This window comes from Ursus arctos, unplaced genomic scaffold, assembly GCF_023065955.2.
Source record: "Ursus arctos isolate Adak ecotype North America unplaced genomic scaffold, UrsArc2.0 scaffold_6, whole genome shotgun sequence".
In the NCBI taxonomy this organism is placed as follows: Eukaryota; Metazoa; Chordata; class Mammalia; order Carnivora; family Ursidae; genus Ursus; species Ursus arctos.
The window spans coordinates 45,502,673-45,521,367 of NW_026623078.1; the positions used below are offsets into that span (position 1 = coordinate 45,502,673).

Consider the following 18,695-nt stretch of genomic DNA (forward strand, 5'->3'; position numbering starts at 1 on the left):
CCATGTGGAAAACAGAGATGCAAGAGAACTAAAAAAGCAGCTGATGAATCCTTCTTGGAATGATCTCAATCTGAGGTCCCTTCCAGACTTATTTTATAGATCAACAATATAGTAGAATCGGTGCATCTTAAGACATTAAAAATATTTGCTATTCATTTTCTGGGCCACACTGCAGTTTATGCATGTATTGCGTGTACTTAATTTTACAAAAATTTGAATCTCTGTAACACTTGGGAGATTGCAGTGACAATAAAAATTGTTTTTACTAATCAGAATTATAGAGCTTCTCTTGTAGTATAGTGCTTATAAGAGCAATAAACTTAAGAGATGTTGCATATTTATCTTTTACCAAAAGATATATATTCCAAATTTGCTGGCCTTTTCTTTATTGAAACATGTTCTTCTCTCAGATCACAGAAGGCCATGCTCAATTGGTGTTCCTACTTTAGTCCCCACTTTTCTCCCTGGAGCTTCCTCATCTTGCTGATTTCTTAATATTGACATGCCTAACGATTTTTCCAACAACCTCTCTTCTCCATTTTAACTCATTCCCTAGGAGATCTCTTCCAATTTTATGACTTAAAATGTCAGCCTACAAGACTTCCATGTTTGTATTCCTACCCTGGACTTCACCTTCAAAACTCAAGTTTTGGATATGCAACCACTTATTCAACATCTCCACTTTAACTATCTCACATATATTTTTTGAACACCTACTGTGTGCCAGGCACTGGTTTCAGCACTTGGAATACATGATTGACCAGACCAAAAAAAAAAAAAAAAAATCTCTGCCCTTATAGAACTTACATTCCAGTGGAGGGAGATTGAAAAAAAAGAGATAATATGCAGAATAACCAAGAAAAATATGCATAATGTTCAAAAGTGGTAAGTGTCCAATATGAAGAAAAAGGAAAGTAGCTGGGGGATGCTGGGGGCAGGAAAGGTGGCATCAGGTTGCAATTTTAAATAGGGTAGTTAAGGTAGGCCTCAATGAGAAGGTGACATTTGAATGACAATGAGAAAGAGGAGGAAGAATGAGTCACAAAGAACTAACAGTGAATACAAAGGCCCTTAGGTCAAAGCGTGTCTGGTGAAATCAAGACAGGTGTGAGCTGGGGCTATGCCAGAGCAAGTGGGAGGATGGGGACACTCATTTTCCAGCCCCCTACCTTCTTTTCTCCACAACACTCCTCATCTTCTGGCATACTGTGTTTATATATTTTTATGTTATTTTTTCATTTGTCTATTTCATATTTCTGCTTACCTACTCTTCCAGAATGTGAGCTCTGTGTGGACAGGGACTTTACTCATTTTATTTCACTATTATATTCCCAGGTGCTAAAAGCGCCTTCCATGTAGTAGAAATGCAGTTAAGTATTTGCTGAATGAATGAAAAAATTAGAAGGAATATGGCAACATGGTAGACCTGTATCTGTCTACATTTATGCATCTTTTGATTAAAGACAGCAAAAATGTGTGTATTGCTGTAGTTACAGGCTATTGGGGTCTGGGAACAAATAAATTACATATTTTTATAAGACTATGAATGCACCATAAGGCCTAGAAGGCTAAAAGGAAAAGCACAATATATAAATATCATTAGGGAATACGTCTGGATAATATGATTTGGATTGAGTTTTTTTATTAGTTTTTATATTTTTTCTTTCGTAAACATATATATTAAAGAATGATAAAATATATATTAAAATATATATTAATATATATATATATTAATATATATATATCTCCTAAATCTGTGATATTTTCTGTATTGATTTGAACTTTTGAAATAGAGAGAGGAGGTTAGTGTATATTAAAGCTCTGCTTTGGGATCTTATTATAATTTTTGGTTCAGTAGACTATAATTGTGGTATCCCTCCACAAGCCACAATTTAATGAACCTGAAGCCTCATTTCTAGGACCAAAGAGGATTGGGAAACCTGGAGCTCGATAATGCTGTTTTGTTTCATTAAATGTTCTCACTGTCTGTGTGGAAATAAATGTGACTTGTCCCTGACAGATGATAAAAGGCAGCAGACATCATTAGTGTCCATCACATGACTCCTGACACCTACTGGAGAGAGGGCTTCTGTTTGCTCATGATCAGAGGTAAAATCTTTCTACAGATTGATTTGAAATTGCTTCTTAACTTTAATGTTCAGATCTAGCCATGAAGCCAAGAGTGGCTTCCCATTCCAACCTTAAAAACCTTCTTCTGTGGTTTTAAATCATTTCAGCTCTGTATTTCAGGATGTTTCAAGGGGCAGCAATGTTCACAAAGGAAGAGGGCTCTGTGGAATGCTTTATTAGAATTTCAAAAAAGTGCCATCTCTCGAACTGCTCATTACTAGGAACAACCTGATGCCAAGCAATTTATGATTATTAAAACATATAATTTGCATATAAATTAAATGAATTAATAAATCGCAGAGATTACAATAATGTGTTATATTTCTTTATTGTTTGCTGCTTTAATTTTTACACATGCTAAAATAAAGAACAAAATGTATAAGTTTTCTTTTGTGTTTCTGCAGAGAAGGTATTGAGAAAAATATGAATTGGAGAAATTACTCAGTTTCTATTATTTCATGAGAATGAGTCCTCAGATGGGTGTTTCCCTTAAAACATGGCTTCTTTGTAAGAAATTGAACTATATTTTAGCTGTTTCAGAAGATATTTCTCAACATTTATTCTGAGGTAAGAAATCTTTCTTTTTTAAAGATCTATAAGTAACCCAAATGTTTTGCTTTAAATATCATATACAATAACATTTTCTTATATCAATAAATGATAGTCTTAATAACTAAATAATTAATATTTATTGAAAAACCATTATGTGTACATTAATATACCAAGTTCTGTGGTAAAAATCAAAACTACAAGACCCCTCCCCCCAAATTATGGAGTCCAGTTGGAGATATGCAACTTACACACAAAAAATTTAAATTCATAACATAATAAAACCTGTTGAAAACAAATCCAAGGTGACCTTATACATTTAACCTAGAAAATAGTCAATTTCAAACTCTATTTCCAAGGAAATTCTGGGGCTGGAAATAATGGTGTCCTCCTGAAACCGAATCTCTCCTCAAGTCTTCCTCCAAAATGATAATATCAAAAAAAGTACAAATAAAATCCCAAATGACTCAAGATTTTAGCTTTACTAGAAAGTAGAAAACATCATGATTAAATTACCTATAAATAGAGATATAAACATCACATCCAAATGATCTCTTGAGCCTGTAGATGACAAACACAGGAAAGAGATACCATTAAGAAGTGGAATACACAGACAAAGCAAAGACCCCAGAAAAAGAAAGTACGATGCTAAGTGGCAAAATCTGGCATCTGGTATTTGGTAGTTCACAGTACCAGCTATAAGAAAGAGGTTAGAAAATGAGTTGTACTGAAGAAGTCAGCAGCTTCAAAAAGCACTACTCCTTCCTGGAGACAATCCTAAAAGTAGAGAAAAGATTATGCCCTTGAGGATGTAGTAGAAGTGAGAAAGAAGAAAGTAACAAGGGAATTCAGAAATAAAAGAGACACAAGGCATGCCAATTCTCTGTCTCCCCTATCACTAGGGCATTCATAAAAGAAACCGGTCCTATTATAGTGACAGAAGGGGGCACTCCGGGACTACAGACGCTACCCCCAAAATGACTAGGAATAGAAAAAAAAATTAAGCTAACTCCATACAAAGTTAATGGAAGAAGGAAACAGATAATTCAACTGAAATACTTCAGTTGTTGAAATGCTCCCTACCAAAGAAGAAAAGAAAGAATGAAGAAAAATCTACAAAACAGAAGAGCACTCTAACATAATTTTTCACTGAATTGAAAATCCTCAAATAAGCAGTTGGAGATTAGATGTAGATATGAAGATATGCATAGATGTAGATATAGATAAAAATAAGAACCAGAAAATTTTAAACTAAGCCCATAAGTGGGAAAAAAAGAAAGTAAATCATTAAGAGTTAACTGATCTCAGTAAACAAACTAAAGAAAAAAAAAAAAAAAGTCCATTTCGGAAATAAAGAATAAATTAAAAAGTATCTGAGGTATAACAGATTCTAATGAAATTGAGTAAGAGACTGAAGAAAAGCAAGAAAACCAAGAGAATAAAAATGAGATAAGGTAACAAGTAAAATGGCCAAAGAGAAAATGGTTGAAATAGAAGATACACAAAGAGAGTTCAACATACATATAATTGAAGTCTTTGAAGAAGGGAAAAAAACACATAACTATAACTGATATGTAAAACTATAATCAAAGGAAACTTCTCAGGACTAAGAAAAGTAACCATTTTTACATATTCAAAGGGCCCACTGTGTGTCTTTCAAAACTCAGAAACAAACTCTGACACATATTCTAGAGAAACAGTAGGAATTTAAAGTCAAAGAAAAACATTTGGTGTATACAAGACAGTAAGATCAAATTACTTGCAATCACTACTTTTTAAAAAATTGGCAGGCATCAAACTTCTCAAGGGCAACATACAAAACAAAGCAACAGTGGAAAACAACATTTTAAAGAAATTCAAGGAAAGAACTTGCAAGCCAAGTATTTTAGAAACAGCCAACCTCCCCTCAAGTGTCAAGGCAACAGAAAACCGGTTTTATAGGTTTATGAATCCACAGAATACTTTACACATGAGCCCTTCCTTGTCTGGATAAGCTTCATTCAAAGGGACATAACCTGAAGAATTCTGGGAAAAGAACTGATGATAAGCATTTCATAGATTTAATTTTAGAATTAAGTGTAAGAATTAAATGCCTAAAAGGAGGTACGTAGTAGCAAGGCTGGAAGAAGAGTAGTGTGTACGTATTATGTGTTACCTATGATACACTATGGCAAATTAGAAAGAAAACACCTTGAAATAGAAGGAAAAGACAAAGAAGAAAATAAAGTAAGATTGACTGTTCTATAGGCAACGGATGAGAATCAAGGATATCATGTAAGATTGACAGTCCGCAGACTAAAAGGTTTTTTATAAAAATATTTTCAAGTGCAAAAAAAAAGCATAAATAGAAGAGAAACCTCTAAATAAAAACACCAATGTTCAAAAATACCAAAATGATCTTTTTTAAAAAGCAGAGATATATCAGAGAAACATAGCATATGTAACAAAATTAATACAGTAACTATTACATAAAATTATACGCAGAATTGATACCAGTATATTAGCCACATCAAAAATTGTGAATGGGCTTGACTCGATCCATTACAAGAAAAACATTCCTAATTGGCTCATGGAGCAAATATCAACTTTATGGTTCTATGCAAGGGGCCCACCTCACAGTGATTCAAAAGGTAGAAAGTAGAGGTGTGGGAAAGATATATCAGGAAAACAAAACTACGAGAAAGCAGGAAATGTGATATTTGATGTAGTTTTTGAATATATATGAGGTTTGGTGGTGGGGTCCAGAGCAGACGGCCAAGAAAGAATTCTTGAGACGTCTTCGGTACAAAATGGTGGTTTTATTAAAGCATGGGGGCGGAGCGGTGGGCTGAAAGAGCTGTGGCCAAGGTTGGGGCTGCCTGTTGCTTCCAGCTGCCCTGGAATTGTGAGGGGCAACTGATTATATACTTTGGGGCGGGGGAAGTAAAGACAAGGGAAGTTCCAAAGGATTTTCATATGCTAAAGAAGACTCACCAGATACTTGCTATTCTCAAACCAAGGCTGTTTTTCCCTCTAGCAAGGCATTAACATTAAGACAGTTCGGGAGCTTCCAGGAGGAAGGTTATACTCTGCCTGCCTCACGTATTTGTCAATTCACGGCAGGTTATAAGGACATTTAAGTTTATCTACTTTTCCTTTTACCTTTGTTTCGCACAAAGGTAATTAAAAAAAAGTAGAGTTCAGGCCAAAAAGTATCAAAAATATTCTATAATGCTAAAGCCAAAACTCACGATAAAGATATAATAGCTATGAATATCAATATATCAAATAACGGAGCAACGGTGTCCAAAAAGCAAATACTACAGAAGATGCAAGAACAAATAAGTACCTAATAATAAAAGACTTTAACATGCCAGTCTCAGTATAAGGCAAGTCAAATGGATGAAAAACAAGTAAGAATGCTGAAGATCTGTACAGCATAAGGTAGATTTTGTGTACTAACACTGAACAGCATACTATAATAGAATATACCACTTTTTAAAGTGTACATGAATCATTCACAAAAAGTATATATTAGGTCAAATAGAAAACAACAGCAAGTTCCATAAAATAGAAATAATGCAAGCAACACTGATTACTGTGAAGTAAAACTTGAACTAAAAATTTAAATTTAAATAACAGACTGTTCTACCTGTAAACATACATATTTTAAAAATTTCTATGAAATAATTCTTGGATTAGAGGGAAAATCCAAACAATAAGGATTAGATAAGAGGGACATAAAGTATTCATTTACAGAGGACAGCAAGAGAATCCTCAGAAATCTTAAGAGAATCAACAGTAAAACTAATGGTGAAACAATAATGATGATCAGGAAAATGAAAATTTTAAAGTGAAACATCTTTATATACTCTTCAAAAAGGCAAAAAGTAAAAGAGCCAAACAATACGAAATGTCAGTAAGCCGGGCACTGGTTGCATGGGTACTTATTTTATCCATCTCTCTCAACAATATACCTGTACATACATATATATGCTTTTAAAAATAGGAGTCATTTCACATTACAAAATAGAGAAAATGGGAATCAGACACTGTATCCACGAAAAAGAATTTATACATTAAAGTTTCCAATAACTCTCAGAATTATGTATCTGTTTCTAAGGCTCATTACTTAGCTTTCTACGTATAAAATTTCTCTGGCTGCACTGAATGTGCTTAGTAGTAAGTAAGTAACTAAGTAAATAAAAGGAGGTGGAAGGGCCATCCTTTTCCTGCTTTAGGAGTTTTGTCTTACAGTGTGTTTAAAATTTCTTGAAAAAAAATTCTAGATTGTTTGATAACATCAATATCTTAAAGTCCTTCTCCCTTTCCTTTGAGAAAAGAAAATGAGCTTGCAGTAACCCCAGGGATTTGAGCAGCAGGTGGGTCAAGTTCAGACCTCTCTTGTGACCTCCCCCCACCCCACCCACCAGCAGGAGTACAGGATTTGAGTCAACAGTCTGTACCAAGTTGTGGCCAAACGCTTGGCGTTAACAAACATTAAAGGCCTCTGAAAAAAGGCGTGAAGTAACTCCAAAGTCCTGTCCCGCGCTTCCCCGTTTCCACCTTGTTCTCAACGCAACTGTGATTTTCATCGTTCTAGGGCAGCGTTGGTTCTCAGGGATACAGCTGGGAAACATTCTGACCCCAGGGGACACTTTGCTACGTCTGGCTGTCCTAACCACTGGTTCGAATCCTCGGCAGCTTCCCCGGTGAAATGTGAAACAGGCCCCAGACACAGCCGGAAAGAGGAGACGAAGAAAGAGGCAGAGAACCCCAAACTAGGAGGCGGCAGGTTTAAAAAGCGAGGAAATGAGCACAACGCTTGTCTGGGCGGCGGGGCTACGAAGTCCTAACAGTTTATGAAGAGACCTTACCTGGGTTCAGGCAGTACACTGCCCACGTTGCTCCGCCGAGGCTGCCGCCTGGAAAACTAACGCTTCCGGCGTGGAACCTGCGGGGGGCGGAAGTACATGCCAAAGACAGGGCGGGCCCGCGGGGCCTCGGCTTGCCCATTGCTCCTCCTGCCGCTCACGGGGCAACCAGTGGTCACATCCTGTTGATGACCTCCTCCAACTGTAAGTAGGCCAGGAGCAGGTGCCACCGGCATCTAGGTACATGTGAGCATCTAGGTTCGCTGCTAGACAGCCTACAATTCGCAGGAGCGATCTCCACGCGAAGAATTAGCTGGTTCAACATGTCAATAATGCCAAAGCTGAGAAATCCCGTTCTATGGGAATGAGGTGTAGTACTTATTCAAACATTTTTACCGTGGAATAAACCACGTGTCTGGTGCAGCGCTTCGCATTTGAGATAAAGCAAAAAACCCTAGAGTTCCTTCCTTACAGACCTCAGAGTCCAGTTAAGAGGCACGTAAACGGATAATCATGGAATAGATTCTATGTAAGAGAAGAATCACCTAACTTAGCCTTGGGCGGGCGGGGTTGGGGGCTTCTGTGGGGAAAGTCGAGGGATTTACCTGGGAATAGATAGATCTTGCGATAGATACGTAGGCATTTTCCAGATTAAATAAGAGAAAATGGTTTTCGTTGGAGGAAGGAAAGAAGGTGAACAAGGAGCACAAACGGACATTAACAACCTTCCTATCCCACTATACCACATACAGGCCAAGCACTAATATGTCTTTGTACCCTTTCATTGGTTTTTCTTTCATTTGGAATACGTTTTTCACCCTCTTTTTCTGTTTAATGAAACCATCACCATCTCTCAAGTCGTATGTCATGAGAGCAAGAACACTATTTTTGCTTTGTTGTTTGTAATGTTCATGGATTTGTTGCAAGCATAAAGCACAGTTCTGCCATGTGACAAATGCTCAATAAATACTTTTTGAATGAAAATGGATCAACTTAAATACCAGTTCCTTTCTGACACATTCTGAATTTCTCACTATAAGAAAAGCAGAGCCGCCTTTTTCTATACTACTTACATTGTGTATAGATGGGGAATTTGAAAGATGAGTTATTAGTACCTGATAGGTGCTTAATGGTTATTAATGAAAAATAAAAGAACATAATGGGAAAAAATGGGCGGACTTACCAGGTGTCTGGACTCATAGCTCACTAAAACTGTCTTTCCAGTCCTCTCTGTAGAGTGGAGACTGATTCACTCAATATAAAGAAGTAAAGATCACTTATAATCTAATAACCAGAAATAATCTTCTACTTCTTCCTATTCTTCAAATATACTCAGATAGACTCTTATGCGTACACACACACAAACACACATACAGACATATACAATCAAGCAAAATAGAATCCTATCACACATCTCCCATTTTTAAGCGCTTCTTCACCTCTCTCCACATCAGTAGGTATAAATATTTTTTAATGAATCCATCACATTTTATTTAATAGTTGTAACACAATTTGTTTAAAAAGACTCTTATGTTGGACATTTACATTGCTTTCAGGTTTTTTGAGGTTATGAACAAAGCTGTGGTTAACATACTTTGTGCACTTTTGCACACGCTAGGCATTATTACCTTGAAAGAATTTCTAAAGAGATATGGAAGCAACTAAAGTATATATGAAATTTTAGACTTCTAAAGTACACTGCAAAAGTGTCTTCCAGAAAGTGTGTGAGATTACCATTCCCCCAAGCAGTATATGAAAGAGACTGTTTCCTCACATCTTTAATTAACACTGAGTGCTGGGCTGCGTGTTAGATTTTAATTTAATGTGTTATAATCCAACAGTATTTCCTTTATGATTTCTGACTCATGAATCAATGCCTAGAAATAATTTCAGTACTAAAAGATTCTAAAAATGCTGTAGTTTCTTCTAATAATTTTATGGGTTTTTTTTCATTTAAAAACAATAAATTCCATCAGAAATTAATCTTGTTTTAAGTCATGGTACAGACATCTTTTAATTTCCAAATGGATACTCAATTGTTTTAATATATTCAATAAGTAACATATCTTTCCATCTTCATGACTTATAGGATAAGCAAGTGAATATTTATATTTGGATCTATTTCCAGACTGCACATTTTATTGCTTTGTCTACTTTCCTTGACTATGAGATTATTTTAATTATTATAACTTTATAATACACTTTAATATCTGGTGGATTAAGGTTCTCTTTTCTGTTTCCAATTTAGAAGAAAGTTTAAATTTGTACAATATTGAATCATCTCATCCAGGGAGACAGTTGGTCTCTTTTTTATTAAAGTTTGATTATCTTACCCTGTAAGGTCTTTTTTCCAATGAAGACTCTTCATATTTCTTGCAGATTTTTTTCTAGACAATTCGTAATTTTGATTGTGATTGTAAGGTATATTTTTTATGTTATGATATTTAGCTAATTATAGTAATTATTAGATAGAGCTATTAATTTTCAGTTATTTTCTAATGGACCACGTTATATAAATCTTACTCAATATCTTATTAGTTTTCCAGTTAATCCTATAATATGCAAATATTAGTCTTTTTCCACATTTACCACTTATTCCTATTTTAAAAATCTGATTGTATTGGCTATTACTTTTGGAAAAATGTAAAATCATATAAAAGCTTTTGCGATTTTAATGATAATACCTCTAATACAAAGCATGATAATGGAATTTGTATTTCAATACTGAAAAGCATGGTGATTGCAATGGGTTGAAACACACATCACATATGTAAAATCTATGGCTTTATATTGATAATAAAAGCTACAACAGGAACAGCAATGGCAAATCTCCACTGGTCACTATTAGAGAGTGTTAACGTATTACTCCAAAATTTGATAAAGGCAAAGATGCAAGTATTTATCCTTCCTTTCCTGTTATGAGCCATATTTTAAGGTAACCAAAGAGTTGATTAAGTTTTGTTTTGTTTTGTTTTTAAATAATTTCATTTAAATGCTGAAGGAATGATAGGAAAGTGTCATTCCAGGGTGCCTGGGTGGCTCAGTCACTTAAGCATTCGACTCTTGAGTGCAAGTCAGGTCATGATCTGGAGGTCCTGAGATTGAGCCCCAGGGCAAGCTCTGTGCTGGGCATGAAGTCTGCTGAGGATTCTCTTTTTCCTGCTCCCTCTGCCCCTCTTCACCATCTCATTTGTGCACATGCTCTCCCACTCTCTCTTGAAAAAAAATAATAAGTAAAATTTTTTTAAAAATTGCCATTTTTTAATGTCAAATGAGATAACAGACCTAGGGAATAATTATAAACAGATGCTAAAAGCTTTAGGCAAAATGTTGATATAAACCTTATTTTGGAGGGAATCAGGTTACTGGCACATGAACCCATGGTAAATTTCAGCATTGTTATAAACGAGACAACCAGAGATAATGTGTCTCATTAAGTACTATGACATACTATTGACTTAAAAACAAACAAAAAACAACCACAAAACTATCTGGATCTAATCTAGCCTAAGATCTAACTCCTACTTTATAGAAAGTATGAAAAATAGAGGTATAAAATAAATAACAAAATGAAAATAGCCAAATCTAGAATATTGGACATTCAACAGGACAAATATTGTGGTTTCTTCAACAAATAAATGACATTATAGAAAAATAGGTTTGCTATAGAATAAAAGAAATTTAAGACGCTTACAATCAAATGCAGTACAGATCTTGATTCAAAACCTATTATAAATTGATATCTTGAAGACAATTAGGGACATTCTAATATAGGCCTGGTATTAAACGATTTGAAGAAATAACTAATCCTATTAGCTGTAATAATAGCTTCCTGGTAATGTAAGAAAAAAACAACAAATAACAAACGAAAAATGAAAGTTCTTGTCAGAGATGTATACTGAGATATTTATAGGTAAAATGTCACCTTATTTGAGGTTTGCTTTAAGATACCTCAGGTTACCCAAAAAATTGGGGAAAACAAAAGAGTGGCAAAATATTAGTAATTGCTGACTCTAGATGATGGGTACATTGAGGTGCATTATACTCTTCTCTTTAGTTTTGTGTGATGCATGTGGTCAGTGATAAAAAAGAAAGGGGTAAGGAATGAGAGATAGTGGGAAAAATAGTCTTGATTTTAAGTAAAAGAGTAGAGGCAGTTAATATGGTAAGTACGTAGTTAAACACGACTTAATGTACAAGTGAGGTTCATACAAAATTAAAGAAGAAATGTTAGAGATTGCCTAGAGTTTGGAACTGGGGCAGATAGAGGAGAAGGTGAAGGGTAGAAAAGGGAGCAATGGTACTCAAATAAGATGTCTACAAGGGCGCTAGCTATCTGGATCACCAACGTTTGGGAACTAGGGTAATAAATGATCGTTTATCTCTGGATTACTTCTCTTTGATCTACCAACTTCTCACAAGCCAGTTCTTCATGCAAAGCATCCCACTGCAGCTAAGACTGTGACCTCCTTCTCATGGACATTATAGCCAGAGTTGTATCTTGACATAGTTTATTTATAAAACCTTCTCTTAAAAAACTAATTGCTGCAAATTAAGAGACTTACAATGTCTTTAACCTCACTTTATAAATATGAAAGCAGAAAAAACAATCTCTGATTTTTTGTGTTATCCTAGGATGTACAGAGAAGGCAATGCAATGAAGACCTGCCTTGTCACATTCAGTAGAGCAACTGCAGAAGCAATTTGTTACAAGCAGATGGATAGTTGAATGCTAAAAAGGATAATAAACTAGAACCAAATTAGATATTGAAATCAATTTCTTTTAGACTTACCATGAAACTTCAGATTTACACAATTGTATTTGAAGAAGTCAGAAAAAAAAAAGGCATACTAAGATGGGTGCCCATGAAAACAGAACTTTACACATGCTATAGCCTTTATAGTCACCATTTACTTGGTTGGTTCAAATATTTATAGTTCATTGTTATGACTGCCAAAACTGGCAACCACAAGGATTGTTGTCTCAATTAGGACAGTAAACAGATTGTCTCTTTTTTTAATGAAAAAATCTAAAATGTAATACTTCACAGTTTAACATGTTTATTCATCTAAACGAGCTAAAAAATAATGGTGCGACATCTGTTCGAGAGGCATTGGTACCTCAAATTTTGGCTGCCTCCCCACCAATTTGGTTGTTGTTTTAAAAAATGAAGAATAGGAGGGGGTACTGTCATCAAAAAATCTTCTGGCATGTAAAGTATCTTATTTTTTCTTGAAATAAGGATCTCATGTCTGTTGCAAAAGGATAAAAAAAATTATTTAAGAATGAGGCACTATGCTGAATAGGGCAGCAGTTCACTTGTTTTAAATGAATTTACTGGCCCACTATGGATATTTTCACACTGGTATAGTTCTTTGAGTGACTCTCCTAGTTCCCTTAATACTTACCTGCATCATTAAAATACAAAATAAAATAGTAAGAGTGTTTCTGTTGGCACTGAATTCCTGCTAGGGTTTTTTTTTTTTTTTTTTTTTAAACTGTGGGTTGCACTGATTCTAGATATGATGTCAGTGGAACAAAATCTAGCAAACATCATTCTATCCAGGCTGCACTGGAGCAATTCTAATAAAAGAAGGCAGTGCCGCTAAGGGAGAAATGTTAAGAATCTCCCCAGAGAAGCCCGAGGTAAGTGTACTTATCTTAGATGGTTTCTGGCTCAACAACCTTACATTATGGATGAAATATATGAAAATTCTCTAAGTTTAATTTCTAGAAGTTTTATTTCTGAAGCCCATCTAAAGAAATCATAATTTACTCTACTGAATTATATTTGACTATATCATTTTAGAATCTGGAAAACATAGTGCTTTAGTATCTACATAAATATAAGCATTTTAACGAAAACTTAGTTTTATTTTTGTTGGGAGTGGATGTATAATAAGTTAAATTAAAAACACTTGTGGTTTTCAATAATACTAAGATAAAAATAACATATTTGATTCCCTAGAAAAGAGCAATGTTTCTGTTCTACAGCAAATTTAACACTAGTTGTCGTGATCTTAAAAAGGAACGGGATGAAACATACATTTGTCCCAGAATATTCAATGATCATAAATGCTAAATGCTAAGTTGGTCAATATAGTGATTTCTAAGTTTTATTTATTAAATGCAAATAATTTTTGATCATCTATTACATGCAGCAACTGTACGAGACTCTGAGAGCACTAAAAGAAATTAACTTAAATTTTGACATGCATTTATTAAATATGTGCAGTTCACTACACTACTGGAATTACAGAAATGAATAAGAACATATCTTTTGGAATCTTGCAATCATTGGTTGGGGTAGAAGTAATTCAGAAAAATTGAAAAGACAGAAAATCTTCAAGTATTTGCCACCTTAAAACAACAATCTGTATACTGGTACTATGATAGGCTTTTTGTTCATTTGTTTTAAAAGAAATCCTGGATGAGGTTATATTTTTACAATATCTCCTCTCAAATGAATCTTTTATGTTTATTTTGCATGCAAAATAAGAACCAGCAACTCTTCAAGCTTCTTTCACAGTATTCCATAGGCTAAATGTAAAGTCTGCTGCATTAGGTGAAATTTATCCTGCAGAGTATGTTAGCAAATAGATTCTAACATTCTGAAAAGTCATTATATTTTTTCTGTTTTTGTCTTCTGAATTACTCTGAGCAGTGAATTATTGTAGGAGAAAAAACCCACGCCTAAAATTCGTGTCTAGTGCCAGTCTTAGATTTATGCCGAACACCGCTCATTATTCAGTAGTGTGGTCCCCTGAAAATATAGGCCGGATATCACCTCTCTACCTTCAAGGATTCAAACTAAATTTCAATCTGGGATTTCTCCACAGGCTGCTTCTCAGTTAATGTGAGTTTGAAAAATTTGCATTTCATGAAAACAGTGTTGTATAAACATATATTGTCTCAGTTTACCTGCTATTTATTAAAACCAGAGTTGGGCCTTTGGGACTTGGTTCTGTGGAGCCATCATAAGTCAGTTACGCCAACGGACTAGCCAGAGACTCAGGGTATTGATAAAATGAGGTAATCAAACTAGCCTATAATTATACTATGTATAGATTAATATTAATTACTATCAGAAACAACCTTTTCCCTTAAGAGAACACCTCAAGAACAGAAGGGAACAGTAACATTTTTTTTTCCCCAGGGTAATGAATTTTCAGACATTTCCAAGAGTATACTCATCTATTTTAAATACTGTAAATCCTGTTATATTTCACTTGGATAGGTAACTAATAAACAATTATTACATATCTTCTCATTTAAATTACTACTGGAATTAGAAATAATCTTTATTTAATATGACTGTTTTTAACACCATATGGGAGGTAAAATAACTAAATGAAAATTGTTCACGTAAATGTGATAGGAGTGGGGGAAAAGCAGTATTTCTTGACATGTGGCATGTCACTCAGGAAAGGAAAAGGCCCATCATATCCAAAATGCCAGCTTGGATATTCCCTTGCCACCCACTTCACGAACAGACATACCACATGGCATTAAATGCTGCAACCTTTCCTAAAAATGCCACTTGGATTGGTCTGCAGTGGTGAGTGTATAAGAACTCTTGGTCTGTCTCATGAGTTTGTGATTTCAAGGGATAGAATCCAGTAAATAACACTGGCTAAATTTTGCCCTCAGATGTTTGGCATAAATGATCTGTGAGGATACTGGAACTTTGGGCTGTTTTCACATTGATGAAATAAATTATGCTACTTGAAAAAATTCTACAGAACATAATGCTACACAGCCATACTCAACTATTTGCAAAAGTCTCAAAGAATATCGAGTGTATTCATCAAAGCTTTCTTCTCTGGGCAAATATGGAAACAATCTTAACATTTTATTTGCTCTTCATAAATACAATGTATATGATAGAAAACACTTTGTGCACATGTTTCTAACTATTAATTTTTTATACATCTTTATATAAGGTAGTAGCTAACAACTCTGTTGTGGACAAATATTTTCTCATCTCTAAGCTTTATGTATTCGTGTATTCTAAAAATATTTTTAAAAAATCCATTACTGGTAAAAATATTGAATATATTGATTGTTATACTCCAACAAATGCAGAATATCTTGAAAATTTATGTAAACAAAAAAATTACATATGCAAGTAATATGAGACATATATTTTCTTCTATTATTTATTTTTTCACGAAACAGTTCTAATTGATTAACTCTCAAGAGACAAGATGTAATTTTGTAAACCAACTTTGTATTGTTTAGGCTTAAGAGACAACCCAAGAAAATTATTCTGAGTAGGTAGGACTTCCATTACTGTTGTGTGAAAAAAACCAAAAAACCAAAAAAAACAAAACTGCACAACTAAACGACAGATTGTTACATATCTCCTTTACAAGAAGGGCAAACTGATACTGCAAGCATCCAGAACAACATAATTAAAATAGAATTCCAAGTTTATATTAATACAATAATAAGTTAATTAAAATCAAGATCAACTGAACTTTCTATTTACACCAGTTCAGACAGCCCAAGAGGAAAGGAACTCTATTTTACAGACATATGTGACTCTTTGAGCTTCTGTCATCCAGGTGCCATTTCTGATGGAGCACATGTGCACTGAACAGTTGGCAAAGAAGGAAAAAGATTACTGTAGATGTATGGCAGATAGTCTCTCTAATGATATAAAATATGTCTGGAAAGAAAGCAGGGCTTCTTTGTAAAATGAAAAATTTCCCACGACTTTTCATTCCTTCTTAGGCTCTGAATGTGATTTGAGAATGTTTCTGTAAATGAGGATATATACTTTTACTTATGTATACGGAACAAAAATAGATTTAGTAATCTGTAAGTGATGGAGTTATACACATAAATTGGCTAAGACATCCGAAGAATTTAAGATCTGTTTTCCATTTAATATAAACGCACCATGAATAGGTTGCCTGTCAAAGTAGAAAGATTTATAAAAGTATCCAGTAGCATACATTATACTACATTGCTAGGTAAGGTTCTTTTCTTGATATTCTATGCAACTATTTAAAAAGATATTTCTGAAAACTGAAAATACCAGCAGAAAGATTTCAAGATGTTCCAGTTTCAGTACTTTAGAAAGTATTGGTCCCAAGGGGTGCTTTTATAAAATTATTTCCCTTTAATGCATTGATTGCTGTTCAGCTAATCTTCATCTTGTTCCAGATCAGGGTCAACATCTGTGGACAGTCTGAGATAAAAGAAAGCATAGAAAGCCAGTAGGAGGGCCAATATAGCTGCAAGTACGAGGCCAACTTCCTGAGGAGGAAAAAAAAAAAGTAGGTTTGAAATTGATGAAAAGAGATTGGTTAATGTTACGAGTTTCATCAGAGAAAATAGTGATATAAGTCCATCAACTAGAATAATAATTTGAACCTAATTAATCACATTCTTTTTGTTTAACACTTCTTGTCATTTAGTAAAGTAACTTATTTTGTACTTGACAATACCGACTGCAATGACAAGTACATCAGTGGGTGACTAGTTTCTATCATTTCTTCTATGTAATTTGTGCTTTTCTAATAGTAAAATTAAACTTTATAATTTTGATATATTTGCACAGTTTGGATATCAAGATAGTTTCTACTACATAGTTTCTCTGTTCTCTATTTGAGTATGTTTAACTTTATTTGTTGCTTCAATTAATTTGTTATTAGTTATAGCATTAGGACACAGATTTTAAAACATTTATATTTCTTTTTCTAATGGGAAGAAACTCCTATTATAACCAGTTTCTAAATTATGTCTCTGTAAATCCTTATTAAATATTTTTTTGTTGAAAAAATTTTTAAACTCTAAATTCTATAGTTTATAATGTGGGGGAACAAAACTGAGTACTCTTGGCTCACGAAGCAGATACAGTATAGTTTATCAGAACTGTGAAGGGTGATTCTGAATATTTCATTTGGTGATTTGATGTTTTAATTATGTTAAAATAGTAGCCAAAAAATTTACTACATATATTATGGCAAAAATCCTATTATCTCTTAAAAAGTCCATAAACTTCATATATATGTATGAAGTATATAGTGTGTAGTATGTAGTATACACACACACCATTAAGGAATGTTCTCAATATTAACATATCATTTGGCTGAAAAGGTCAAAAAAGAGCAACTAGTGCCAGTTTCACATCTTAAAGAGCCTAATATGCCTTTCTAATTTTCAATTGTGTATCACACCCATTCCTGGCATTGTTTTATGGAGAAGCTATTTATTTGCATTTACAAATAGAATTTGCATTTCATCAGAATGTAAAATTACTAATTCAACATATGCCACCTAATAAACTAAAAATATTAAAATGAATTTGGTTTATAATCAACATGAATTTTTTACCTGGATATCGAAATTACAAATGGGCACTTTATACAGATATTTAGCTTCAAATTTACATTTATTTAGATTTCCAAACTATGAAAATAAATATTGATAAAAATGTGGGGGTTGATAGCCTCAGTGTCAACTACTTTTGTAAGATTTGGTTTTTTTAATCTAATACATCAATATAATGTCAAATGAACGTGAATTTTTCTTTGTTGCAGTTGGAACACTTTGGCATCTCAAAAGGGCATGGCAGCATCAGACAGGTTTCATTTATATTCTTATATCCACAGCTGTGCTCCCAGACCCATCTGGTTACACAGCTACTAATTTTAAGAGGATGTAATAAACAAGTGACACACAACTGCAAACTCCATCTGTTCTGTATAGTGGACAACAAAACTGTTCAACAGCAGTCACCATTCATACAAGCTTAAAGCAAGAATAAAGTTTTTACTCTTGATTGGAGGCCATCATCCACATCTCATTTGATAATCACCTCTAACTGCTGCTTTTCAACTGCTCCTTGTCCCTTCAAAAAACTATCCTCTATCATTTTCAGGATATCCAGATGCAAAAAAAAAAAAAAAAAGGGTTTTAAGGGTAGGAAGCAGAGAACATTCATAGAATACAACTTCAGAGGATCCACTAATTTAATTAAGTCTACTGAATATATGGTGGAGCGGGGAGGGCTAAAGAGCATTGAATGGGGAGGAATATTATCATTTTTTTTTTAAATGCCCCTATTCTGTTGAGGAGATGAACATTGTGGGGACTGGATGTATAGAGGGTTAAAACAATGATAAAATTTGAAAATACTGCTTTCAGGATGC

The 18,695-nt window shown here is 34.1% G+C and overlaps 1 protein-coding gene across 15 annotated transcripts in view; it reads right to left on the reverse strand.

Moving 5' to 3' along the window:
• Nucleotides 1-15,678: 15,678 nt before the first annotated feature.
• The window catches only part of TRIQK (triple QxxK/R motif containing), an 82,906-nt gene continuing 79,889 nt past the window's right edge, over nt 15,679-18,695 (reverse strand). For 14 of the 15 annotated variants that reach the window (XM_026495756.4, XM_048212478.2, XM_026495748.4 and 11 more), the window contains one exon: nt 15,679-16,797. In XM_026495756.4, coding sequence (XP_026351541.1) covers nt 16,684-16,797 — 114 coding nt within the window. In that variant the 3' untranslated portion in view covers nt 15,679-16,683. The remainder of the gene's footprint in view (nt 16,798-18,695) is intronic. The other variant, XM_048212475.2, reaches the window with a different exon arrangement.